We start from the raw sequence: 27,055 nt of genomic DNA on the forward strand, positions 1-27,055 counted from the left end.
GTAATATCAAAAATATTTTTCTCTAAAGGTAGGGAGGGAAAAGAAAAGAAAAGTTATCAAGATGAGTAAAAAGCCTCCAAATCGTCCAGGGATCACATTCGAGATTGGTGCCCGTTTGGAAGCACTGGACTACTTACAGAAATGGTAAGGAAGACATAGTGCAATGCTTAATTAGCTAAAAAAAATTTCACATGTACTGTAAGCTGTCTAGCTTCAATTTTTTTGGTTTGTATTAAAAATTAATAAATCATCAATCAGTCCATATACTAATTTGATGAATACCCTTATTTTAAAAAATCAACTAAAATAATTATAGATTTTTAGAAAAACATCCCTCCAAAAATCAAATTGAAAGAAAATATGAGTAGCTTTTTCTTGCATGGGTATGTTGTATTTCTGTTCATGATCCTTTTTCTAGACATTAGTTTGTTCTCGTTGGTACTGACATATATCTATCATGACAGTCTGTATCTACTAAAATACTTATTAACTGTGGTATTAAATGGAAAACTTATTCAGAATACTCTGGCATGCAGTGTTGTGTGCAAGATGGTTAAGTGTACTGATGTTTGTGACTCCAGTAATGACTCAAAGATCCAGTTTTGTTTTAATTTTAAGGTGTAAGCAGATTTCACAAATTTTAAAACTGAGAACTTGATGTAGTATTCACTAATAAAACTTCACATGCATATAACACGGCAAGTACAAAAATTAATTCTTACTGTACACTGTGTGGTAAGTACATTTTTTTAACAGGTGGAGAAATGGAGGCACCAAAGTTGTGACTTGACCAAGATCACACACACAGGGTATGTCTACACTGACGGTGGCAAAGTTGCTGCCGTCAGATCGACTTATCTGGATCGACTGAGTGGTCAGTGTAGACCCGGTCAATCGATCAGGAAGTCGACGTACTAATACCACCTCCTCAAGTGGCGCAGTGCAGTGAAGACACTGCGCAGAACAGAAGTACAGCAGTCGCTGGGAGTTATGCAAGCTACTCTGCGTAGCTTGCGTAACTCCCGTCGACTGCCGCAGAATCGCTGGGTAAGTGTAGACCAAGCCAGAGTCTGTTAGAACTAAGATTGGAAGTAAGATGTTTCTTGGCTCCAAATGCCATACTGAAGGCAGGTCAACACTTACTTAAAACACTGCATCGGCTGCTGTAGCGCGTTAATGAAGACGTTCTAAGCTGATGGGAGAGAGCTACTTCCATCGGTTTAGCTATCGCCTTTCGCAGAGGTGGATTAACTGTGATGGCGGGAGAAGCTGTCATGCTGACATAGCGCTGTCTACACCGCTATGGTTGACATAACTGCATTGCTCAGAGATGTGTATTATCACATTCCCTGAGAAATACAGTTATACTGAAGTAATTCTGTAGTGTAGACCAGGGCTCAGTTTTGCACTATTTATTCAGAGAGAAAAGTCAGAATTAATCAAAATTTAGTGACATGATTGGGTTTGTTTAACAATATAGTTTGGAAATACTATCTCAAGAGTCAATTTGAAGCATTGAAGCATAGTCTGTCTCGTTCAGTCCTCTGTCTCTAACATTGCTTATGCTCTATGCTTCAGAAGAAGTTTATTCTTAACTCCTCTGAAAGTAAGTGTTTGATGCAATGGGTCATGTGGGTCCATATCCCTTACCCATTTTCATTCTTTCTGACATAACTGTGGACGTTCTTATTCACATAAATGTCTAATCTTGTTGCCTTCCAGAATAATAGTGTACGTCAGTGAGTTCCACGGGTTAAATTATATAGATACTCATACAGTATTTACTCTGTAGAGGGCTTAAATTTCCAGAGCTGTCAAACTGGAACATTTTACCAGCAATACTTTGTTCAAACAAATCCTTTTCTTAGAAATAATCGAAGTGTGTCAAAAAGAAAATAGAACTGATTTATTTAACCAAACCACATCTCATTGTACATTACTATTCTTAGTTGGTGCTATTGAGATATAAGTGTTAAAATAAATTATTCTCCATAAAATTAGCACTTTATGTTCAAAGAATGTAAAAACGTTGAGACTGCCGCCATAGTGCTGTAAAAGTAACAAATAGTCATTTAAGAAAATTCTGAGACCAAAAATAACAGCTAAAATTATAGTACATACAGGAGCTGATAACAGAATTGCTTCAGTTTAATGTGATCAAAACAAGATTCACTCCATATCTGGTACATAGTTTATATAAATAAGTGTAAAATGTTGTGATAACTTTACATACAGGAAGAGGAATTAATATTAAAATTGTGCAGCTAGGGGTTCTCACTTTTTTTTGCTGGAACCCCCTTTGAAAATATCTCAGGTTGTGATGACCCCCGACCCCATGTCATACCACCCACCCCCCATGTCATGCCACCCTTACTTCTGCACTGCTGCTGGGTGTGGCACTGCCTCCAGAACACCTGGCCAGCAGTCACTGTTCTCTGGCCACCCAGCCATGTACAGGGCGGACAGCCCGAACCCTCGTGTGCGCAGGGGCTGACAGCTCACAACCCCCACATAATAACCTCATGACTCCTTGAGGGGTCCCGACCACCAGTTTGAGAACTCCTGATCTGGAAATGAGAAGACACACGTTCTTTCATTTGAAGAAAAATGAATTTATCAATACCTGGGAGCTTGTTAGAGAAAATTTGTCCTCCTATGAAGATGGTCCCCAAGATTCATTTTATCTTAATAGTCCATGTGTTTTTCACCTGACCTGCTCACCTATCACTTAAGGACCCCTGTTGACTTTAAAATTTGCCAATCTGTCTTTCAACTAAAATGCATCCATCTCAGCTATACCCAGAGAAATTGTACTGAACATACCTGAAAAAAATGTATGTAACTTACACGAGTCATTTTTCTATTGTATTTCTGTCTAATTAAGAATTGTTTCTTGAAGGACACAAAACTGTCCTCAAAAATAGATTTAGCATCCTTTAAATTTATACATACACTTCAAGCCTTATACCTGTTTTTGTATTGATCCAACTTTAACTATAATTAGGCTTGACAGAATTCAGTTTTTTAAAATTTAGATAGATAGCGACAGTGTTTATTTTAAAACATTTTTAACAATCAACATTTTCAGGAAATTATGGGGTGTATTTCAAGCAACGGGTGGGGTCAGAAAATAATTATTTAATGACAGCCGTTGAGATTTAAAAAGTTAAAGCTTTGTAATTTAAAACACAGTGTCAACATAATATGTCAAAATATACAAAATAAATATTCTTAAACTAAATTCTTAAGCAGCATTTTTCTTTATTTGTAAATTTCCATTATCAAAGGAAATATTTTTTCAATGGGTTATGTGTATACAGTGAAATCAGTGTTTTCCAACATTGATCATCAAAGACCAATCCTTCTGAGTCTAATAGTAATAGTAGGAGTCTGAGGCTTATTCCATCAAATCTTAAGCTTTTATCAGTATAATTGGGTTATTTACAACTCACTCATGAAATGTGCTTTGTTTTGTTAGGTGAAATCATTAATGTTCATAAAGTATTGTAGACCTTGTCTACTCAATGGTTAAAGCCATGTTAGGTTTCTCTGTTAGTAATGATGCTGTTTTACAGCTGTTACATGCTTAGGTGACTGACACAGTTAGGTTAGTTAGGTTAGTAATGTTGCTTCTTGGGGGAAGCCCTGTCCACACTGGACAAGGACCATATTTAAACATGGTTATTGCTTCCACTGTTTCGCCACTTTGTAGAAATAGCAATGGTAGTTCCCTTATAAACTGAATATCTTTTATAATATACATGTATGATGTGTACTTACACAAGGCAGATTTCTGAACAAGATAGTCTTATAATTTGTTTAGTTTTAAGCTCAACTGCACTGCTCAACTCTATCCAAAGTCCACTGGAGCATTTGGTAACAGCTAATAAACACAGTCTGGGAAGTTTTAATAATAGGAATATTAAGAACAAAATAAATAGATAAAGGTGTTTTAATAAAGGATGGGTGTATAAATTAGGGAATGCTTAAATAAGGTAAATACACATGGATCTTGAAGTTTTAAAAAAGTCCTTTTTTTGTTCTGTTTCTTCTGTTACTGACCTGATCCTGCAGGCACTCTAAATGTTTGCAGGATCAGGCCTTAGACTCTTAAGTTTTTTGGAGTAGGAGGCATGGCTTACATGTGGGTGCTATAAAATCAGTGCAATTAGTCTCCCACGAACAGCTTGCTAATGCCTGATCTTTCTCCTGTCTGGCTGTATCCTCTCTCTTCTGATGCTAAGATGGTATGCTCCTTGGGCAGGGGACCATCTTTTTATTCTGTATTTGTACAGACTCTATCACACTGCTCATAACAGCACCAGCCACTTAGGAGAAATATAGCAAAAAGGCATTGATGTGTTGCTACTAATGGGCATCTACTGTACTTCTACTACTACTGCTAATAATAATAATGATAGGAAGATTGTCATTAATAGGAGACCTTATTCTTTTCAATCTGCTCATAAAGAGAAATGCAAATCCAGGAAAAGGGGATAGTGAAGGAGAAACAGAAAAGGGACAGTTGGCCTATGTAGCACATGCGAGATGGAAAAAGCTTGCCAGTTTGTGCTTGTTATTGGAAGAATATTGTCTTTTGTGAACTGCAGTGTCTGAAGGGTCTGGACTGTCTTGGTTGACTTTTATTTCCTTACGGAGTAGAGGTCCAAAAGTTTTTTTTTTTCTGTAAGATTTGGAGGGTCAGTGACAAACAGGAAGTAGTTCTGTGAAGTCCTTGCTTTTCGTTTTAGCTGACTGGGAGACCTGATTGTGTCTGCTGTTTGGTGAAAGGTCTAGAACTAAAAAAGGGGTGTGAAAAAAATCTATCTAATACTGGGCTAAACTAACTCCAAGGAGGAGGTGGCAATAAAGGTGCATGGCGAAGCTTGCAAATATGAGAAGTCTGTCCATGAAGAAGGTCTGTAAATAGAATAGGTATAGTGTTATATGCCCTGTAGAGCAAGGAAGAAAGGACGGTGTCATGATCAGTGCACAGGATAGGGAGTCAGGAGGTCTGGGTCTATTTCTGGTTCTTCCATAGACTTCCTGTATAACATTAGGCAACTCACTCAAACTCTGTACATCAGTTTCCCCATCTGTAAAATGGAGCCCCTTTTCTACCTCATCAGGGACAAATGATTGTAGAACACTTTGTATTTCTACAGTGTCTTATATTTGAGCCTCAAAGTTTTAGTCTTACATAATGAATACCATTCATCCTGGACAAATGGCCGAATTGAAGAAAAGGACCCTTTATGAATTATTACACTGGAAATTAAGTGTGTTAATATGGAAGCTTTAAAGTGAATATTAAGGTTGGTGAAGAAAAACTTTGAGCAGTTATTTACGATTTAAATCATGTATCTTAGGTTTACCCTACAATTTCTGTAATTCACATGGGATGTAACTGTTAGAACTTGAGAGAGAGAGAGAGAGAAGAGTGAACCATATGTAAGGCTTGCAGATGCCATTAGCCAACAATAGTTGTCTGGTTCTGTAAAACAGTCTGAAATTTAGATAATATATTCATAGATGTACAGTTTCCAATACTAGAAGGGACAATTGTTATCATGTAGTCTGACCTCCTGTATAACACAGGCCATAGAACTTCTCCAAAATAATTCCTAGAATATCTTTTAGAAAAAAAATCCAATCTTGATTTAAAAATTGTCAGTGATTACCACCTTGGTAAATTGTTGCAATGGTTAATTATTCTCACCATTAAAATATTACATCTTATTTCCAGTCTGAATTTGTCTAGCTTCCACAGTCGTTGGATTATGTTACACCTTTCTCTGCTAGATTGAAGAGCCTATCATTAAATATTTGTTCCCCATGTAGGTACTTGTAAATTATAAACAAGTCATCCCTTAACCTTCTCTTTGTTAGGCTCAAACAGCTCAATCTGTTTACCTTATCATTGTAAGGCATATTTTCTAATCCTTTAATCATTCTCATGGCTCTTCTCTGAACTCTCTTCAATTTATCAACATCTTTCTTGAATTATGAGCACTGGAACTGGACACAGTATGCACCAATCCCAAATACAGAAGTAAAATAATCTCCTTAGTCTTACTTGAGATTCTCCTTTTTATGCATTCAAGGATTGTGTTAGCTCTTTTGGCCACAGTATCACACTAGAGCTTATGTTCAGCTGATTATCCATCATCCTCCCCCAATCTTTTTCAGAGTCACTGCTTTTCAGGATGGAGTCCTCCATCCTGTAAGTATGACCTGCCTACCTTTCTTCCTAGATGTACACATTTAGTCATATTAAAACATATATTTGTTTGCTTCAGCCCTGTTTATCAAGCGATCCAGATCTCTGTATAAGTGACCTGTCCTCTTCATTATTTACAACTCCCCAATTTGTGCCATTTGCAAACTTTATCAGTGATGATTTTTTCTTCCAGGTTATTGATAAAAATGTTAAATAGCCAAGAGCCAATCCCTCCTGGAATCCCACTAGAAACACCCCACTCAGTGATGATTCCCCATTTATAGTTATATTTTGAAACCTATGAGTTAGCCAGTTTTTAATGCATTTAATGTGTGCCATATTAATTTTGTATTATTCTAGTTTTTAATCAAAATGTCATGTTAGCCCTTTAGGGATTAATGAATGCTGTTTCCAATAAGTTTGCACTTCTTGAGTTGAATATTGAAAGCTTTCAAATTATAGCTTTTTGTTTCTGAGAGACAAATACGTGTGTTATCAAGCAGTAGAAGACTGTTTTCATGCAAACAACTTAAAGAAAACATGTTTATTCATGATTTCAGAACTTCCTTTTTATCTGTTACAATATAATGTCTTTTCTGTTTGTGCTGTAGTAGTAGTAAATCTATTTAAAACTCAATCTGATTAATTTAAAAATGAATATTTAGTCAAATGAAAGTTGAAACTGTGTGGCAAAATATAAATTCAAAAACACATTTACCATTGAACGTCAAGATATGGTCAAGCTAACGTCAAATGTAATGTTTTTACTTTCATTTGTAATACTCTGTAGTGCTTCTTTGCAGTACTGGTTTTGAGGGAATTTCTTCATATGTTAGTTTTATTCTATATGGCAGACATTATCATATTTTTGCATTAACTTCCATTTCATTTAGAATTAACATGGCTCTTATTGACAATAAAAGCATTAGCATATGTTATGTGGATCATCAATATTTGTCAGCACAGCTGTGGGTAGAATGTTTGTTATTTACTGCTTGAAAACCAGCAGAAGGAAGTACTGTAAGATTTCTCATTAAACAATTGCAATTCTAGGGGAGCAACTTTTGGACTGTGGAACCTTAGTCAGAGATTGAGAAATGAGCTATCCAATCAAGAAAAAAATGTTAGAATAGTCACAAACAGTTTTGAAGTTTGTGTACTCGGTTATGATTTTTTTTTAACGTACTGCAAAAGCAACATTTTCCTTGTAGCTACCTTCTTTCTTCTGTTAGCAGGAATATGTGTATACATATATGTACATATGCACACCTTGGAAATACTTGCATTGAAAATCTTGCATTTTAAGAAAATATCTGTTTAATAGAATCTACAAAAATTATAGTCTCAAACAGAAAATGACTGTAGAATGCAAAATTTGGTGAATTTTGGCATAACTAGATAAATACTGACAACCACTGTTCAAGAGTCCCTCGCTTGAAGATGTAGGATATAAAATGTTGCAATTCAGGGCATATAGTCTTCTTATGGCAGATTCAATTACATAAATATTTTTTATCTTTTATCTTGATTGCTTGATCCATGCAAAGTTATTCTTAATTGAATTTGACAGCCAGTCATTTTATAAACATGGGAAGCAATTTCCAGCAGGGTTCATTGTTTTATTTTAAGCCTTTTTAACAAAACAAATCAAAACCTCACAGATCTCAAAGTCTGTGCAGGCCTACTAGTTCCTTCCCCAAATCTGTCCCTCATGCCAGTAACTTCAGCAACCCAAAATTTTGTGGCTCTTATCTCAGAGCCTCAATAACAAAGGACTTCACACCATCTCCCTTCTGTCCATTTAATTTCCGGAGCAATTCCTCTCTGCTGTTACTCCAGTAGCAGTCCATTGAAAGCACACCCCCTCACCCCTTAGCTTTCTGGAGGGTGTTGCCGTCGTCTCCCTTTTATCCCCCCATTTTCTGCAGCCGTCTTTATAAGGATAAGCTAATTAAGTTACAGCTGTCTTCTCAAGTGTAGCAGTAGGGACTAACACTCCTCAAGGCTGTTTCCTATCGAGAACCTTGAAAGGGAAGAAGCCCATGGAGGCTTGTTGGTACCTCTTGCACTACAAACAAAAGATAGGGGAGCAGCTGGTGCCAGTCTTTGGCCTCTGTTCCCATAAACCCTTTTTAAAGTATTCTTGAGGGTCTTATGAACTGCTCCACTAGATTATCCATCTGGGGACGATAGGTTGTGGTCTGGAGAGTCATACTTCCAACAACGCCCAAACTTGTTGGAGCATATGGGACATAAAATTCATTCCCTTATCAGTGATGACTTCCAATGGAAGGGCAACCTGGGAAAACATTTGAGGTAGCTATCGCGCTATGGCAGAGGCAAAGGTGTTTCATCGGGAAATTGCCATTGGATATCAAGTGGCATAGTCCATAAATACCAAAAGGGGTTGTGATAAGGGGTAGGGGATGAAAGGGGTTCAATCCCAACCTTTTAGGGCTCCTTTTTAGCTATTCGGGCATGATAAGAAGAAATCAGCTACCTCTTCATATACCCCCGGCTAAAGAATCAGGCCAACTGTCTTTCTTGGGTTTTCACCTTATGTAAGTGTTCAGCCATGGGAAAAGTACAGGCTTAGCCATAGGAGTGTCTGCTGAGCCTGGGGACCAGGAGTTGATATCTGGGTTCTTTAATTTGGGGTGTTTCTTGGAATTAAGGCGGAGCAACTGGTAAGATACATGGTCAACAAAATGGTCACCTCTGAACATGCTGAATTGGTTGAAATGTTCCCAGAGTGTCTGGTTGTCACAATGAGCTACCAAAATGTGAAAGGTGTAACTCAGGATGCTGTATTTGGGATAGGAAGAGGCTCTGCAGTGTACATGGGTGGGAGATAATCTACAATTATTGGGATGTTCCTTTTCCAAGGTCTACCCTTTGGGAAAGTTCTTCTCCGAGTTCCAGGGAATCACCTCTGGCACAAGCCCAGGCTTGTCCTTCCTTCTAAGATTTTTTTGGCTGTTTTTGTGAGCCCTGGGACCTTCATGAGACTTCAAAAAGTTCAGAGTGGGCACTGAGGAATAGCTCCCAGGCATCTGGGGATGTAGAGGGGGCTTTTCTTGCATCTGCAGGTTGTCTGGGGTGGAGGGAACCAATTCTCTTCCCATGAGGGTCCAAAGATGTTTGCAGTCACATCCCAGGATCACTGGCCAGGGTAGGTGATGCGCCACTCCTACGTAGAGGTGCCCTATCTGTTTTGCTTCCTGAAAAATGATGGATGCCATTGGGTATGTACAGATTTCTCCATGGATTTAGGAAATCTGGACGGATCACTCTGGATCCATGACTTTACGTGAGACTAAGTCTTGTTGAAGTAGAGTTTGTCCACACCCCTCCCCCATGTTTGGCCCTTTTTTCATTTGGACCATGAAGGGCCTCTATGTCAATTTTATTGGTTGGTTTGGATTCTCCCCTGCTTGGCCAAAGAAGCATCCTAAATATAGCATTCCATCATAGGGCATTTCCATTGTATGTGCCTGGGTTGCTTACGGTGATAACATACCACTGGCTTGTCATTGAAGGGTGGTGGTAATCCCTTGAAAGTCTGGGACTTTGGGAGCCCATACTGGGGGTAAAGTTTTGGTTGCTTGAGGCACCAGTACTGTGAACCTCACTGGGATGGTAGGTATCTCTCACTGCCAATCTAAGTGTGGCTGGCCCACAAGTAGACTGCCCTTCTCACTCCTAGGTAATTTGACCTCCAAGAACTTCAGTTGTCTCCATTGCCTCTGCGGTGGATGCATTTGTGCCACCAGAGGGAGAATGTGCAGGTATTGTTCTAGGACAATATTTTCCATGAGCTCCACCAACATCTTGGCTTTCAAGTATGGGGTCGCCAAGTCCTGGAGCTGTTGAGCTACTTCCTGGGGGCATGCCGCATTAAGGAATGGCTCCAATCTAAATTTCTTTCAATAAGTCTCTGTAGCAAGACCATGATGTCCATGATAGCTTCCAGCCCCCAATTCCTGCTGTCCTCTTATAATATAATTAAGTTCCAGCTGTCTTCTCAGGTGTAGTGGGTGGGCCTAATCAGCCAGTTGGCCAGCTGCACTCCTCTGACCCCAGAGGAATGGTATTTGTTATAACTTCACAGTGTTATATTTAAATATAACATTTATTTCAGTATAAAATATTAGCAGAATATTGTCAGACACCTTTCAAGCTAATAACTTGTTAAGATGTATCTTACAGCTAAAGTTGATCAACTAGCAGGCAAATATATTTGTTGATTATGGTATTCAACAAAAGTCACTGGTTTTGTTCAAGTAATAGATTTTCTGAATAATACTCGACCAGTCCTACTTACTGCATCATATTTTTTTGTTAAATCCTAGCTTCAGTCTTTCAGTTTTTGTTCTGTATTAGATAATGGTGCATCTTTTACTGTGTTTTCTTTATTGTGTTCTTCCTCCTTCCACAAAAAGGGTGGTTGCTAGGGAAGCCCAGGGCCTTCCTCTCCACCGATATATTGTGTTCTTCCTCCACGGATACCATTCCTTCTTTTTCCATACACTGTGTTTCCTATCTCCTCATTTACAATTTCTGCATTTCATTTAGTTTCCCACTTCTCCCAAAAAGCACGGTCACTCCATATTTCACCAGTTTATTCCTCTCTGTCTTCTGCTTAGATCAATGCATGCAGCCTCCGGAGGGCTTGGAAATTTTACCAGACAGCTAATAGCCAGAGGACTAAACCTACCAGCCACAGAACAATACAAAATAGGGAAGGTGAACTGTATAGGGACAATATCAAGATGAGGACACACCACCTCTACTTGCAGGCAAAGGGGAGGATGCTGGGATTCCTATCAAGCTGATGTCCTTGAATCTTGCCCTGTAGTTCAATTCTTTGTATTAGTCTCTGGCTTGTAGGCGTTAGGCCTGGTCTACGCTTTGAAGTCATGTCGACAGAAGCTGACTTCTGTTGATCACATAATGTTTCCGTCCCCACTGCCGGGTCCCTTCCACCAACCTAACTCACTGGAAACATCGACTTAATTAACCCAGCTCTACGAGAGGTGAAACGCTAAAATTGAAGTGGATGGGTCAACTGAGAGGCAGTATATGCGAACATTGCATAAATCAACATCATTGGCCTCCTACAATGCTCTGCTGTGACCGCGCTGAAGATTGTTTTCAACTCTGCTGCACAGTGGCCACATAACACAGGAAAAAGCCCCTCTCCTGGTCAAGCCCAGGAGACTTTGAATTCCCATTTCCTGTTTGTTCAGCATGGAGAGCTTGCCACACATGGTGACTGAACGTCCCAAACGTGCTCCATCCTGGAGCAGACCTGAGGTATTCGATCTTATTGATCTGTGGGAAAAAGAATCTGTTCAGTCACAGCTCCCATCCAGCAGAAGAAACATAGATATCTATGAAAAAGTTTTGCGAGGCATCGTGGAGAAGGGACACGCAGCAGTGCCGTGTGAAAATCAAAGAACTTAGGCAAGCGTATCAAAAGACAAGGGAGGTGATTCAGCACCAAAGACATACTGCTTCTACGATGAGCTGCAGATGATTCCTGGCAGTGACCCCACCGCTATCCCCAGACACAGCATGGATATTTTGGGGGAATCCAGGTCCAAGGTCACTGATGATGAGGCTGTGGACAAGAAAGAGGAGGAGGAGGAGGAGAATGGGGGGCAGCCGAGTGGGGGATCCATTCTCCCTGACAATCAGGAGCTGTTTTTAACCTGGGAGCAATCCAGCTGGGCGCAGGACAGCATCATGGCTGACCGTGATTCCAGAAAAGGCACCTCTGGTGACTGGAATTTCAGTCAAAGTGTTGGGGTTACATTCTCTAATGGGTTCTGTTTAATATGAAAGAAAATATTAGGTGAAGTGGGGATCGGTTTCCCTGTAGGTGCTCCTGCTATGCAGAGGGTTGCCCCCCAAAAAAGACTGTTTATGTCCACAGAGATGGCCTGAAAATCCTCCATGGAGATCTCCAGGAAACTTTCATGGAGGTACTCTGCAATCCTTTGCAGAAGGTTTCTAGAGAGGGCTGCCTTATTTCTTCCACTGCAATAGGACTTTTTCCTCCACCACTCCATTATTAAATCTGCTGGCATCGTCGCAGAACAAGCATATCAGCATAAGGACCAGGTCTATACCCAGAAGCTTGCAGCATCAGCTCCCTTTCTGCCTGGGTTACCCTGAGGAGACTAATATCACATAGGGTCACCTAGGGTAGATGATGGAAGTTTTCATTACATGTGCTTATACCACAAAAAATAGTGCATTTGATCCTCCACCCAGAGCAGTTTCCATGTCCCCCAACCTTAGTTTTCCTAAAATGAGGTTGTTTTGATTGGCATGGATCTGGTTATGGATGTTAATGTGTGTTCTCCTGGCCAACTTTCCCCTCACACCACCCCCAGAGCTGCCTCGGGGAAAAAACACATTTTGGGAGGCTTAATGGTGGTCCTTAGTCATGTTGCTGGGGGAAGAGGGGACCTTGTCCACAAGACATTCTGTCATCTTGACTGATTTCCCAAAACTGGAAGCACTAGCCCCTTAATCACCATGGGTGGAACACCAAACTGGTTTGTGGAATAGGTAGAGATTGTGAATCAGTTCGTTTGCTCACTTGAGAATAATAGGGGTAGTGATTTTTACATAGCAACCTCGCGTTTCACCCATGGTATGCACTGACAGTGGTTGCCTTGTGCTTTGCATGCCTCACAGTGGAAAGTGTGGCCTTCAGCGCATCCTCAACTCCTGCAGAGAGGCTGTCGCAGATTAGGAGGCGGAAAAAGAGAATTTGGGATGATATGTTCAACGAGATAATGAATGCATTTGGGACAGCTGACACAGAGCTTAAGAGCCTGTAGGATTTCATTGTCAGAAAAACCGGACATGGACATGGTGTGAAGGGAAAAGAAGATACCACCAAATTAAAAAAAAATTAAATATTTGTGTAATATTAAATCAAACCTGTTATTTTTATAAAAATAAATCAAATCAAAATAAATATGCACAAAATATCAGCAAATTTCTCCATAAATTTGCTAACCCTCCAATGCCACTGTCTGGCATTAATATTTCATAGTCATCCATCTAAAATGCTCTAACTTCTTAGTTACCAAACTTATCATAACTTAAAAAATCATTTATAACTATTATAATGTTTATAATAATATTAATGTTAATATTTTATTATATGCAATGTTACTGTTTATTATTCCAGCAAAAAAAATTCAAACCCCCTAAAAAACAAATAGTGCTAAAATCAGTACAATATTAATATATTAACTAACTAACTAAATAAATATATCATAATTATGTTCCTAATAATAAAATTAATAGAAACAAAGGGGGGAGTGTGAAGGGAAAAGAAGATGGGGTCTCTGTTTCTGCTGAGAACTGATTTTTAGAAATGGCTGCAAAAGCCTAAAATTGAAAGTGCCTTTCTAGCAGAAGTTTAAATCTTACAACGTTAAGGGTTAACAAAATAGTTATGGAACCTAGACGCCAGCAGAAATAACATGCGGAGAAAGACCTTGTAACTTAATTTAAAAAAGTTAAAAATACTAAACTAAAAAAATTCCTACATAAGTAGTTTTTTTAGTATGTATAATCATAAAAACTGTGATGTATACATACTTGTTTGTGTAAGGCTATATAAGCTGTTAACATAAAATTCTAAGTTGTCGCCCCTTACATTAAAGGGACCACCTTCTTTACGTAAAGAATAAACTTTGACTTTGCTAATCTGTTGTTTAGCTTATTCTGGACCATCCGCTAGGCAACAGACATGTTAGTAAGGACCCCTGAGTTTGGGTTCTTCCACAATGGAGAGCAGCCCATGAGCATGCCATGCAGTATGAGATGCGGTGGATAATGAGGGATCAGTCAGACACGTTGGGGTGTCTGGTTGAGCTTCAAGAACAGCAGTGACAGGGTAGACTCCTGCTGCAGCCCCTGCAGAATTGCCAGCAACAATCGCCCTGTTCCCAAGCCCCCACCCCCAAGCCTTCCAGGAGGAGAGTGGGCTGGGTGCAGTATGTGCTCCACTCAATACCGAGGGAGGGTAGTAGGAAGAGAAGGTGGCCACTCTAAAACCTTTCAATGTGCGAGCTTCGGTGCTTGCACAGGCAAACTGCATTTGTTTCTCCCCTCCAACTTTTATTACAATGGTTGCTCAAAGTTAAATTATTTTCCTTTCCTTTTACTATTACTGTTGTGCAATAAAAGTCTACATTTATGTATTGAAGTACTCATTATTTATTACAATCATGGAGGTTGTGAGGGAAGGGGAGGTCCAAAGACACTGATGCAACAGGTATGGGAAGGCACAGCACATAAGTGGCGCACATTACTGTGTCTCATTACAGAAATGGGTTTATGCCTCCCTGAAGCACAGAGCTCTTTGGGCTTTCATTGTTGCACTGGTATCTGGCTGCTCAAAGTTTGCGGCCAGCCTATCTGCCTCCATGACCCAACCCAGCAGAAACTTCTCTCCCTTTGGCTCATAGACATTATGGAGCACACAGTAAGCAGAGATAACAATGGGGATATTGCTTTCACTGAGATCTAACCTAGTGAGCAAACTGCACCAGTGACCCTTTAAACGTCCAAAGGCACATTCCACCACCATTCTTCACTTGTTCAGCCTATTATTGAACCGCTCCTTTTTGCTGTCCAGGTGCCCGGTGTACGACTTCATGAGCCGGGGTAGACTGGGTCTACCAGGATCACTTATTGGCATTTCAACATAATCAATGGTTATTATTTTGGTCAGGAAAGAAAGTCCCTGCTTGCAGCTTTCTGAACAGACTTGAGTTCCTAAAGATGTGTGCGTCATGCACCTTTCCCGACCATCCCACGATGTCGGTGAAACGCGCGTCGCTGCCCCCTCCCCCCCCCCCCCCCCCCGTGATCCACCAGTGCTTGCAGCACCATGGAAAATTATCTCTTTCCGTTTATGTACACTTTGGCAAGATAGTCTGGTGCTAAGATAGGGATATATGTGCCATCTATTGCCTCACCACAGTTAGGGAACCCCATCGCAGCAAAACCATCCACTATGTCCTGTATGTTTCCTACAATCAATACCTGTTTAACAGAAGTCTATTAATGGCCATGCACACTTATATCACTGCAGCTCCCAAAGTGTATTTACCGACACCAAATTGATTCTCAACTGACCAGTAGCAGTCTGGCGTTGCTAGCTTCCACAGAGCACTGGCTACTCACTTCTCCATTGCCAGAGCAGGTCTCCTGTTAGTATTCTTGTGCTTCAGGGCTGGGGAAAGCTCTGTGCAAAGTTCCTGACTAGTGGCCTTATGCATCCAAAAGTTCTGCAGGTGCAGCTAGTCATCCCATATCTTCATAATGATGCAATCCCACTAGTCAGTACTTGTTTCCAGGGACCAAAAATGGTGCTCCACTGTGTTCAGCTGCTGTGTGACAGCCAGCAGCAACCGGGAATTGTTTCGTTCTATGGCTCTTAGGGCTGCTTGAGTGACATCGCAATTTTCCATGCTGTGGCTCCTCTCTCGGCCCTGGAAATACTGTAGGACAAGTCACAAGGTGTTTGTACTACTCACAACAAGAGTGCAGTGCTGAGCGGGTTGCACACTTCTCAGACAATGGCATACGTGCAGCTGAGCCAGGGTTTCAAAAAGAGGCATGAAAAAGTATTGGTTTGTTTGTTGTTGATATCAGGGGAGGGAAGGAGGAAACTGCATCATGGGTGGCCAATGACCTTCCCAAAAGCCCCTGTGGCTAGTTGACTATGGGATAGCTACCCAGAGTGCATGCTCTTTTCATTGATATGAGCACGGCAGGTGAGGATGCACTCCTTCAATGCAATGAGTGTGGTGTGATCACACCCGTCTGACTTCGTTACTGCGGTGGCTGGATGTCAACTGAAATTAAATCAACTTCACTTCTCAGTGTAGACATGCCCTTAGAGAAATTTGAAGCCTAGTGAGAAGGAGCATTATCTTTTTTTATCATTCTCCCGAACCCCACTGGTGTGGTGGGATACATGCTATTAGCTTTCTGGCTGGTGCAAGATGGATGTCTCCTGTAGTCTACCCCTGTCTTCCTCCATATCTGGATCTTCCCTCTAATGAATATCTCCCATATTGCCACTTTACAGCTGATTAGAACTTTCCCATACTGTTGCCTGTGTGATTCCCAATAGTAGCAGTGAAAACAGATAAGGTTGATCTTTGCAGCTTGTTGGAGTTTATGGAAGGAGCAGAAGGACTTAATCTAGGTGTAGGAAGGATTGTAGTTTTTACCCTTGGGAAGGCAGCACTGAACCAATTTATACTTGGTTAACATTTGGAATGTTAATTTCACAACTGTAAAGGCCAAAAAGCTTTTTATTTTTATTTTTTAAAAAAAAAGCTGCTGTAGAAGCTGGTGATGGTCACCTAGGAAAAGCTCCTTTCCCAGAGCCAGTGGATTTTGGAGCCTTGCTTAAGATAGTAAAACTGAAAGAAGTTGGTGGGAGAGTTTTTCTTGGTGTGTTTGATACACTGTGCATGCAGTCAGTTTCACTGTTTTGTTGATTGTTACTTGTACTTCCTGTGTGATGCAAGAACACAATGACCTTACTCGTGCACTGTTCTGAGGGGAGCTCTACTGCAGTCTTTCCCCAGACTTGCAAGAAGTCATCTTCCAGTAACACAGCAGCTAAGCTGCTGCTATTGAAGTTTGAGTCCAGGGGGTTGCCTTCTTTTCCAGGAACACCTTCATGGAGCTGGAGAGCAACAAAAGCTGGAGGGCAGCCATGAAAAATCTTGCACTGTTGAAACTCTCCACGGGGCTGAGGAGCAGTGGGAGCTTGGGGGATGGAAAGCTCTGTCTGTTTCCTGTATCCCTATATGACATCAAGAAGTGATTAAAAACTTGAGAGCTGGCAAGGCTTTCTACATTCCCAAATACCCTCTTGGGACAAGGGAACAATAGAAATCTGGAAAACAGAATAGTGAGATATGAGTTCTTCATACCCTGGAACCCTTCTGCTGGTCTGGAGGAGGAGTTTCGACATTGGGAGACCTTAGTTGCTGATGATGACAAAGAAAAGGCAGGCAGGAGTGAGCACAGAGAGAGGAGAGAGTTGAGATAGGCCCAGGCACGTATTGCACTGTCTGTTTGCTCTCTCTTGCTGAAAAATAACTTTATAAGCAGCAGGAAAGAAGAAAATCCCTAAACTTCATAGAAACTGTTTTTTGTTTTTAAAAAGATCAAAACTTGGAGAAAAAAATTGACAGTATCTCTTTCAATATCAGGTGGCACAGTGCTTCTGGATAAAGGAATATGCAGTAGGAATAGAAAATGACTGCAGCAGCTACCACCTTTTAATGTTGAGGAAATATTGTCGTTGCAGAATGTAGATTGAGTCTCTTGCTTTGGAAATAGGCAGCCCTCCTTTCATGGTAGCATTTCTTTTCAAGAAATGTTTTGGTAGCTTCGGGATCTTTGTCCTCTTCTGTTCCATTATCATTCCTGTTTTTTGGAAGTGTAGAACTTCCCAAGAAACTGTTTCTAGGCTAACCTGGATTCCCAAAATATTAATTTGGGAGGAAATTTCTTAAATTTAGGAAATCCACCAGATAGTTTTTGAAGGTTCTTCGTGTTTTCAGATCTTTCTTTCTTTCTTGAAAATCAGCTTAAATTCAACACACCAATTTTGTATGCACTTTATAGAACTGAAAAAATGTAATCTGGTTATATTAATAGTGGACATACTGTGAGAAGATTGGATCTTGCCTTATTTCAACTCAGCTAGTGGCTCTCTAAAGCCAAAATAGCCCTGAGAAAAACAAAACTAAACAATAATATGACTTTGATTCTTATGGAATTTTAATGCACCACCATCCTGATCATTATATACTCCCACAGATGCTGAAAATTTGAAAAATGTGAGGTCTCTTTGTGCAATTTAATCATTTGGGTTGTACAGATTCCAAATTAGGGGGTAGTTAAAATCCATGTTAAATTCTAACCAAGCCCTCAAACTTTAGGTGATTAAGAGTTGTTCTGATTGAAGGGCATGTGTAGTTGATTCTATTGATTATATATAAAGTTTGAGAAGCCGTTAGAACCTACAGTCCTTAATGAACACTGGATCTGTTTTAACATGCAAGTTAAAAATAATTTAAATTAAAATTAAAAACTAAAATTAAAAACCAAAAAATGACTCTGCATTAGATTCGATAGCGACAAAGTCAGTGGAGCTGATCTGCAAATTAGTCAGCACCTTAGATTCAATAGGAGTGCTTTATTGACTTCAATTGTTTTGATTTGTTAGCAGCTTGGATTTTTCTGAAATTATGTGGAATGTTTATTATGCAGATTAAAATTAATGAATTCATTTTTTTAAAGCCAGTTCACCCCTATTCTCCCAAGGGGAAAAACCCTTTTGTTCTTGCTTTAAATCAACAAAATTATGAACACAAAGCTAAGCACGAAACTTCCAATATTTAACACAAATAAGGCACCCATTTTAACATTACCTAGCAGTTTGATTCATAAATCTGAATATGCACAATTTTGTGGCTGTAAGACAGAACAATAGCCTATCTTTAATGTATATAAAGATATTTGCAGCAAGGTGTTGTCATACCAACAATTTAACATGTTTAAAACTTCTTTCAAATCCAAACTGATTCTCAGTACCAAAATGTTAGTGTAACTAACACCACCAAAGTAGTTTAAACTTGCATGGGTACATTTTTATGCAAAACATTTCTGGAAAAAGTTGCACAATTGATACCTTTCCTTTTATTGTTCAAGGTATCCATCTCGCATTGAGAAAATAGACTATGAAGAAGGGAAGATGTTGGTCCATTTTGAACGTTGGAGTCATCGCTATGATGAGTGGATTTATTGGGACAGCAATCGATTGCGACCCCTGGAACGACCAGCACTAAGGAAAGAAGGGCTGAAAGATGATGATGAATTTGTTGTAAGTAGCAAGTTAATTTTTTTCTATCTCCCTATGTAAATTATTTTATTTAAGTTTGGAAGGGTTAGATTTTTATGTTTGTAAACATCGATTTCACCATACAAATACAAACTGATGAAAAGATATTTCCATTGATGATGATCAAAATTTACAGATAGACAAATTGAGAAAAATGCTCCTTGAGAATTTAAGGATATTTACTTTGTACATTTTAATTTGTATATTTTGACATTTGATGTTGGCAATTTGTGTTTCGTTATAAAGCTTTAACTTTTTGAATGTCAACAGGTACTGTCATTAAATAATTGTATGATCCTCAATAATTTCCCAGAACTGTCAAAATTTTGATCAATAAACATTTTAAAAATGCTTAAAAATAAAGATCAATATTCTCTGTTAAAATTATATTTAAAAAAATTGAATTCTGCCGAGCCCAATGGTATTAATTTTTTCAAGCTAAATATCGCTAATTTATAAACCTTAAGTTTGTTTAGGAAAGGTTTGCAGGTCAAGATGTTAATGATTAAAATTGTTTAAAATAGGATTTTAAAGCTGGAGAAGAGGTGCTAGCTCGTTGGACAGACTGTCGATATTATCCTGCCAAGATTGAAGCAATTAACAAGGAGGGTATGTATATAAATACAATGCATCTGTAAGTACTACTTTTTGTTTACCACAAGCTCTGCTATAATGTGCTTTAAAATCAAAACATGTTTACATACAGTTTTATTCACTACATTAAACGTACTGTAGGAAGCATTGCTATTCTCAGGGGAGGAATTGATTTGATCTAGTGAGTATTTACCATCTTTTATTTCTGTGAAGTTAAAAACTTGGGGTACCTCCTCCCCTCAATAGTAATGTAACTTTCATTTATAGTTAGGTGAAGAACATCCTTGCCTCATTATTATAGAACCCTTCACAGTACTGTTGATTTGCATTTACATTTATATATTTACAGTAGCTGAATTATTCTAGAAAACATTAGAGATCTGGTTTTTGAGCTTTGGTATTCATTACTGAAGGAAGATGAAGTAAATGCAATATTAAAAAGAAAATGCCAGCTAGCTTAGGCACAAAATTTAAAGTAGTTTGATGTTTGCAATACATTTAAAAGCCAAACAAAGCAATGCTTTTATGGTATTTTAAAACTAATGAAAATTGGTTTTGTGTGTGTGTTTAAATGTTCTCCGGTGCTGATTACATGTGGTATCAATTGAATTAATAAACTGGAAATTTATAAACAAAAATGAAGCACTACTTATTGTCCAAGCTGTGAGAAATACAGGAAGTAATCATATAAAAACAGGTTTTACAATTGTAATTCAACTGTCCAAGGTCCTGAAACCACAAACACTAAGTAACTTTGTGCTTTTCCCATAGAACTCAACAATGAGTTGTTCATTGTAATATGAGTAAAGAGGGTTTTTTGAACACTTCTGTCTTGACGTTGTCCCTTTTAATCTTTATATGATCCAAGGAGGATATGGACTGTAACTATAAAGGAAAAAGTTTTAACCTGATGCTCAATCCTGTAGTACTTGCAGAGCCAAAGCACTCACTGATATCATATGCAGGACTGGGTCTGAAGTGACTGTGTATTTGTAGTATTTTGGGAAAGTAGTGAGGTCGGTATGTTTCTAACTACTTATAGTGATTGCATCAATCCTATTTTAGGAACCTTCACAGTACAGTTCTATGATGGAGTTATTCGATGCCTAAAAAGGATGCATATCAAATCTATGCCTGAGGATGCCAAAGGGCAGGTGAGGATATTGGGTGTCTTTTCTTGCTTGACTGTGTTGACTATTAAACAGGCATGTGATATTAACAGTGACCTGAGAACAAATTATCTGCTGAATGCCCCATGCAGGAAAGGTCATTTAGCATAAATGATTTTAGACTTGCTTCTGCCTTCTCTTTAGGTCCTTCAGTATGTCGGTTCACCAGTTCTTAATCTCAGGTGATGCTCTAGCGTGCGCTGTGCTAGTGATGTCACCTCAATCATGAAACCTCTGACTGCAGTATGCTCCTCTCACTGGCTCATCTGTTCCCTGAACATTCTCTTTCCAATGGTCCCAGCCCAGGACCACATGGGGGCTAACAAGCTCTCTTCTGCTTGGTCTTTATGGCCGTTTAGAAAAGGCCTTAACCAATCAGAGGGCCGCTGCTGGTGGATTTGTTATAATGGCAGATTTCTACCACATTCTTCCATTAATTCACAGTTATGCCATTTTTTTTATCTCCCTATGCCAAACCTTTTGGAGGTGGGAAGATATTCCTTTATCTGTAATAGCCTCAGCACTCTCATAGAAGAGAGCAGCACCAAACCAGGAAGTGGAGACAGGTTGTCAGATAGAGATGCAATGTAAGATTAATAGCAGAATTTTAATTTAGGAATTTTGTCCAAGTTTTATCCTCTCTCCAAGTTTATATGAAGCCTGCTTTGAGCAATAACCTTTTAGAGTAATTGTGCTGGTAATGAGAAATTTTAGTTATTTTAAAAAAATGAAATGATTGCCTACTGAAACTTGCTGAAAGAAGATAGTAAATTGATAAAATGCAAATAGATTATATATATTAATAATAATAGTCCCCAATTTTCCAAGAAACTGTTCTTTTACTTGGGAGAACGGAATTCAAATGCCTAATCTGCTATGGAAAATGACTTAGAAAAATGAATAAATTACTGAGTTTGGTTTTTACATGACTATTTGCAAATGGAGAAATGGGAGGGCCTTAAATAATCATTTGTGCATGCTTCCATGTAATGGATAGCTATAAACCATGATGACAATCATGCAAAGAATGTTAGAACTTTGGAGAAGGACAGGCAATGGATTATTTGGGTCATCTTCTGACTTTAATCTCTTTTTTAAAAAATAGGTAAGCACAGAAATCCCTACTCATTTCTTTTGCTGCATGGTTAGTTGTTTTCTGTTGCGTTTCTATACAAACATTAATTGTGTATAGCACAATGAGGTAGGAAGTTAAATATTATTTCACTTGATTTTACAAATAGGGAAACTTAGGTAGGAAGGTTGTGACTTGAATAAAGAAAAATGGATGAGCTGGGTTTAGAGTTCAGAAGTTCCTTGCTCTCCATCCTCTGCTTATTCAACTACTAATCCATATGGTCTATCTCAGTAGTGCAGCACTACCCTGTGGCTTATGACCATTTTGGCTTCTCAGCAGAGGAACAAGCACAGTTGAGGCAACCAGCCAGTGACTGGAAGGAAGTCTGTAGAAGAGCCAGTGCCATAGAAAGCAGCCCAACTGGCACTCCTATAAACACCATATATTATTCTGATTTTCTTCAGATATTGAGAGACTTGTGGTGCTGGGTTTCATGTGTTTGAGGCCAAACCTGAGCATCTATAGCGGAGACCTTGAGGAAGAATCACTGGGAAAAAAACTTGTATTTTTGGTGATTAATTTTGCTTTCTAGATGGGCTACAAAATGTTCACAATTAAAATGAAAGATAAGATCAACCTTGACATTTCTAAGTCCCCAAAATCAGAGACTGGAGTACAAGTTTCATGATCTCAAAGCACACCTCTGGGTTTCATTATTTAAGTAGTAATATAACTGCTGGACAGGAGGCTAGGTAAATCTATTATGCTATGGCAAAAAAATCCCGATCTTCATTTCAAAAGTATTTGTGTTGTAAAAATAAAAATACAGCCTAAGATTGGTTTGAAAGTCAAAGTTATGTAAGACTAATGTTTTGTTTCAAACTAAAACTGTTCTTTTATTTTAAAAGAAGGCACTTACCAGAAATTATTGGAAAGGTATACGAAAATCATGCATCAGATGAACCTGTCATACTGTTTGTTAAATTCGAACCCAGAATCTTTTTCCTGTTGTGAACCCCCCTCCTCCTGCAAAACAAAACAAAACTTGTATAGAAACCCCAGCTTGAGAGAGATGGCATTTAAGTTTAAATTTTTATTAATTTTAAAATAATGAGGTATTAACATGCAAAAAAAAAATTCTGATTATGTTGAATGTGTGCAAAACTAATTTGTCCATTAGTGTGCAAGCTGATCTAAAAATTACAAGGGCAGCGTCTTGATATTTTTAATTCTCTAAAAGTTGACTAAAAGTTCATATTTCTAGCATCTTTAAAATAATGTGTCCATATGAAATATAACATTCCTTAACATTTTTGTAGAAAGGTTTTTTTTGCTCTCTTGTTATATTTGTGTAGTGTTTTGTGTGTATCTAAGAGCAGTGCATGAGTGATATAAGGGACCATTAGAACAGTGAAACTGTTTATACCTGAAGTATTGTCAAATGCACAAATTAAGCACATTGAAGAAGAGACTATTCTTCGATTTTTTTTTTTTTTTTTATTCCAGTAAGCTTTGGAGTTTTGTAACAAAAATAGGTGTAATATTTTGAGATGGTAATGTGATTTTTTTAAAGTTCTTTGTCTCTCTTTTTAAAGTGATTGATATTGCAGAACTTGTAACATTCTAAGTGCATTTTTTTTTAGTTTTACTGTATTTATGTGTATTCAGAATTTTCAGCTGTGAGGGTGGAAAGGCAAAAAAAAAAAATAGAATAGGATAATGTTTGTATAGTTATCTATGTGGAGACTACAGACCAGGTTTCTGCTTGGACTAGCAATGTTTTAAAATTTAGGCAGAAATGCAGCTGAAGTGGGGAAGAGAAGAAATGGAAAAGTGGGGGAAATGAAAACAGCCCTTGAGGAGCACTTACAAATAATTCAGATAACTTATTTGTTCTGTTTCATTTTTTTTTGTTTTATCTTCAATATAATTAGGCGCGCGAGAGGGAGCAGATAGCGCCGGAGCTGAGATTAGTGACGGAAATCGATCCAAAAGAAGTGAGTTTTGAGGACGGATTTGAAGGAGAGGGAGGGAACCTGGTACACAGGAAGAGGAAGCTGAGGAAAAAGGCACTATTGGGATAGAGACAAGGAAGGGATGATAGTAGGAGAAAATAAGAGCTCAGATATAGGTGGGGCAGAGCTGTGTAGGGTCTTGAAGGTGAGAGCAAGGAGACTAGTCTTGATTTAGAAACATCTAGTGAACTGGAAATGGGAGGGTGTGGGGTGTGGAGGTGTGTGTGGTGGGGAGGGATAATGTGGTAGGAGTGTCAGAAGAGGAGGATAACTGCAGTATTTTAGATAGAGAAGTGAAGAGGTGATGGTTTGATTTCTGAAGGGAAAGGTGGCATGATATGAATCCAGTGTTGGCAGAAGGGATGGATTTTAGAAGTGCTATTGTTTTTTGCCTTCCCACTGTTGCAGTAATAAGATTATAAAATTAATTGTATTAAAAAGCAATTGTTCTAGCCAATCTGTGTATAGGGATCCTGGATGGTTCCTGCTAACTTATTTCTTTATTATGCAGTTTCCTGCAGTTTGGCTTAGTTGATCTGAATTTTGTAATGACTATGGTTTGTAGTCATGCAGTATGCCAATCCCTGAACTCTAGCCAAGGGCCATTTTTAACCAGTTAGAGAACAACAATTCCCTTAATGACAAATTACTATGCAAATCCTTTTGCTTTGACTTTTCTCAGAATTCCATCCATGTGTCCAAAACCACAACTGCTGCTTTATCTTCTAACTGCTTCCTATTACTCTGTTATCCTGGATACAGCTCAGTTAAAAAAAAAATTTGTAGTTGGGGTAGGAGCAGAAAGAAAGGAACTTGAGGAAGGAGGAACAGCAAGTGGGAGGAAATACTGAGGAAAAAAGGTCATTTGGGGTGAACATTGTGGCTCAGAATTGGAGTCTGCCATGTTGGCTGTGGTTTGATAACAGGGAATTCTGAGGGCAGTGGCTAACCAGAACAAAGTGATTTATAATGGCTAATCATCAGGGGAAGAGAAGGATGAACTTATTTCAGGAGAAACAACGAGAGTTCTGTGGCACTTTAAAGACTAACAAATTTAATATTTGCAGGCATAAGCTTTCGAGAGATTTCAGCTCTCGTCTTCAGATTCAGTACCCATTCTCACCTCCTACTCAGTGGTCATCATTAGGTCTTAAGTACCGGACTCCACCTCCCCCATTGTTCTCAATGCACCTGGATATCTATAAGATGCCTCTGTGTTACCTATTTTATGTATTACTGCATCTGAAGAAGAGAGCTGAAATCTCTTGAAAGCTTATGCCTGCAAATATTAAATTTGTTAGTCTTTAAAGTGCCACAGAACTCTTGTTCTTTTTGCTGTAGACAGACTAACACGACTACCCCTCTGGAATTATTTCAGGAGAGCTGTTCTTGAGATTGCTGCCTTCTAATTTGATAATATCTGGATCCTGGGTTTTGTACATACGGTGCATGCCAAAAAAGCTGCTGTTACTGATGTGATGAAAATTATTTGAATGACAGGTTACTGAGAGTCTGGCTACATCCCAGTGTTGTGGATGGCTGTTAGGTTTGAAATCTGGTACCAGTCCCAATTCAAGAAAGACTTCAGAAACATTCAGGTTTAGGGTTCTCCTTTCTTCTTCTTCTCTTTAATTTTCCTTATACAAGTTTTATAAAGACTTGTATATAAACTACGAGCTGACATTTGAAGGTGCTTTCTTTCTGAATAAGGATTTCTGTGCTTACCAAGAGAAGAATATCCCTTAGTTTCTTACACATGAAATGCTCTGTGACAGGGCACTCAAACAAAATAAAAATAGACTAGCAAAGTCTCTGACCAGTTTTCTTCATTGAGCTGAACAGTCTTTAAACACTAAACAAAACAATATAAATAAGACAGTTCTTGTCTCATGTATTAGCTTCTAGTCATGCAGCCTCCACGTGGTTCCTCCTACCTGCACCTCCGAAGCCTTGTATGGCTCTGAGCTTATAAAAGCTCACTTGCACAAGTATAGGTAGAAGCCAAGCCCCAGTCACTCTCCTCTCAGGATTGCACTTTCACGTGGGAATTTGAAAGCCTGGCCTTAGAAACCTTGCTGGGGTTTAACCCCAAAATCACCATGCCACTGTCTGGCTCAGCAGGACCTCATTTACTGGGGCAGTGTCACTGGGGCAGTGTCACCTATGGGACACCAAAGCACCTGTACATTCCATCATATGCTCCTGTGATCTTATTTATTTCTATCAGCTTGTTGACGTAAACTGCACTAAATAAATACAAAGTTAAATATAAATTACAGAAGTGGAACAACCATGATATGTAAACTACAAGTATCTTATGACACTCTTTTCTCCCTTTCTCCTTTTTACCATTGTTTTCCTATGTTGTGTCTTTTGCGTTGTAAACTCTTTGGAACTGGAACTGTCCTTTCTTTCCTGTCTGTAAAGTGCCATCCATATCTCTGGTGCAGTACTAATAACATTAGTACTATATAAAGCTGCATCAAGTGAAGGATTTCTTCAATTATGTGATCGGGCGCAAATGAGTATAGTATATGGTGTTGAAGCACCACAAATCCACATGTCTGTAGGTTAGCTGAGAAGAGATTCGTATTGTAAACTCTTTGGAACAGGGACTTTGTCTTTTTAATACATCTGTAAAGTGCCTAGCTCACAGTTGGTATTATCTAAAGCTGTGAAGGTGAATACCAAGTTAATATTCAGACATATAAGTAACTAACTTCTTCTGGGAACTGCATAAGGGGAGAATGTGAAGCAAATAATTTCATAGAAAAGAAAGTCAACTTCACAGGAAAGTTACGTGATCTTCTTGCATCAATGTCTAATTTCCTGGAAAAGGGACCTTGCTTACTACTGATGTGTTGAAATTCTTACCATCACAAAATGCATAATTCATTACACACTGGAGGTGTATATACAGTGCAAAACAGTGGTAAAAATGTGAATTAAAGATTGGGCTGTATGAAGAAGGGATCGAGAGTAATGCAGAAAAAGAACGTAACTGAAGGTATATCC

At 38.9% G+C, this 27,055-nt stretch overlaps 1 protein-coding gene across 1 annotated transcript in view; it reads left to right on the plus strand.

Moving 5' to 3' along the window:
* The window catches only part of PHF20L1 (PHD finger protein 20 like 1), an 82,631-nt gene that overhangs the window by 1,605 nt on the left and 53,971 nt on the right, over positions 1 to 27,055 (plus strand). The window contains 5 exon segments of the mRNA XM_067531570.1: positions 29 to 144; positions 18,998 to 19,169; positions 19,712 to 19,796; positions 20,847 to 20,935; positions 23,960 to 24,022. Coding sequence (XP_067387671.1) covers positions 62 to 144; positions 18,998 to 19,169; positions 19,712 to 19,796; positions 20,847 to 20,935; positions 23,960 to 24,022 — 492 coding nt within the window. The 5' untranslated portion in view covers positions 29 to 61.

This window comes from Emydura macquarii, unplaced genomic scaffold (genome assembly GCF_026122565.2).
Source record: "Emydura macquarii macquarii isolate MOO-44397 ecotype Brisbane River unplaced genomic scaffold, CSIRO-AGI_Emac_v2 contig_369, whole genome shotgun sequence".
Classification (NCBI taxonomy): domain Eukaryota; kingdom Metazoa; phylum Chordata; order Testudines; family Chelidae; genus Emydura; species Emydura macquarii.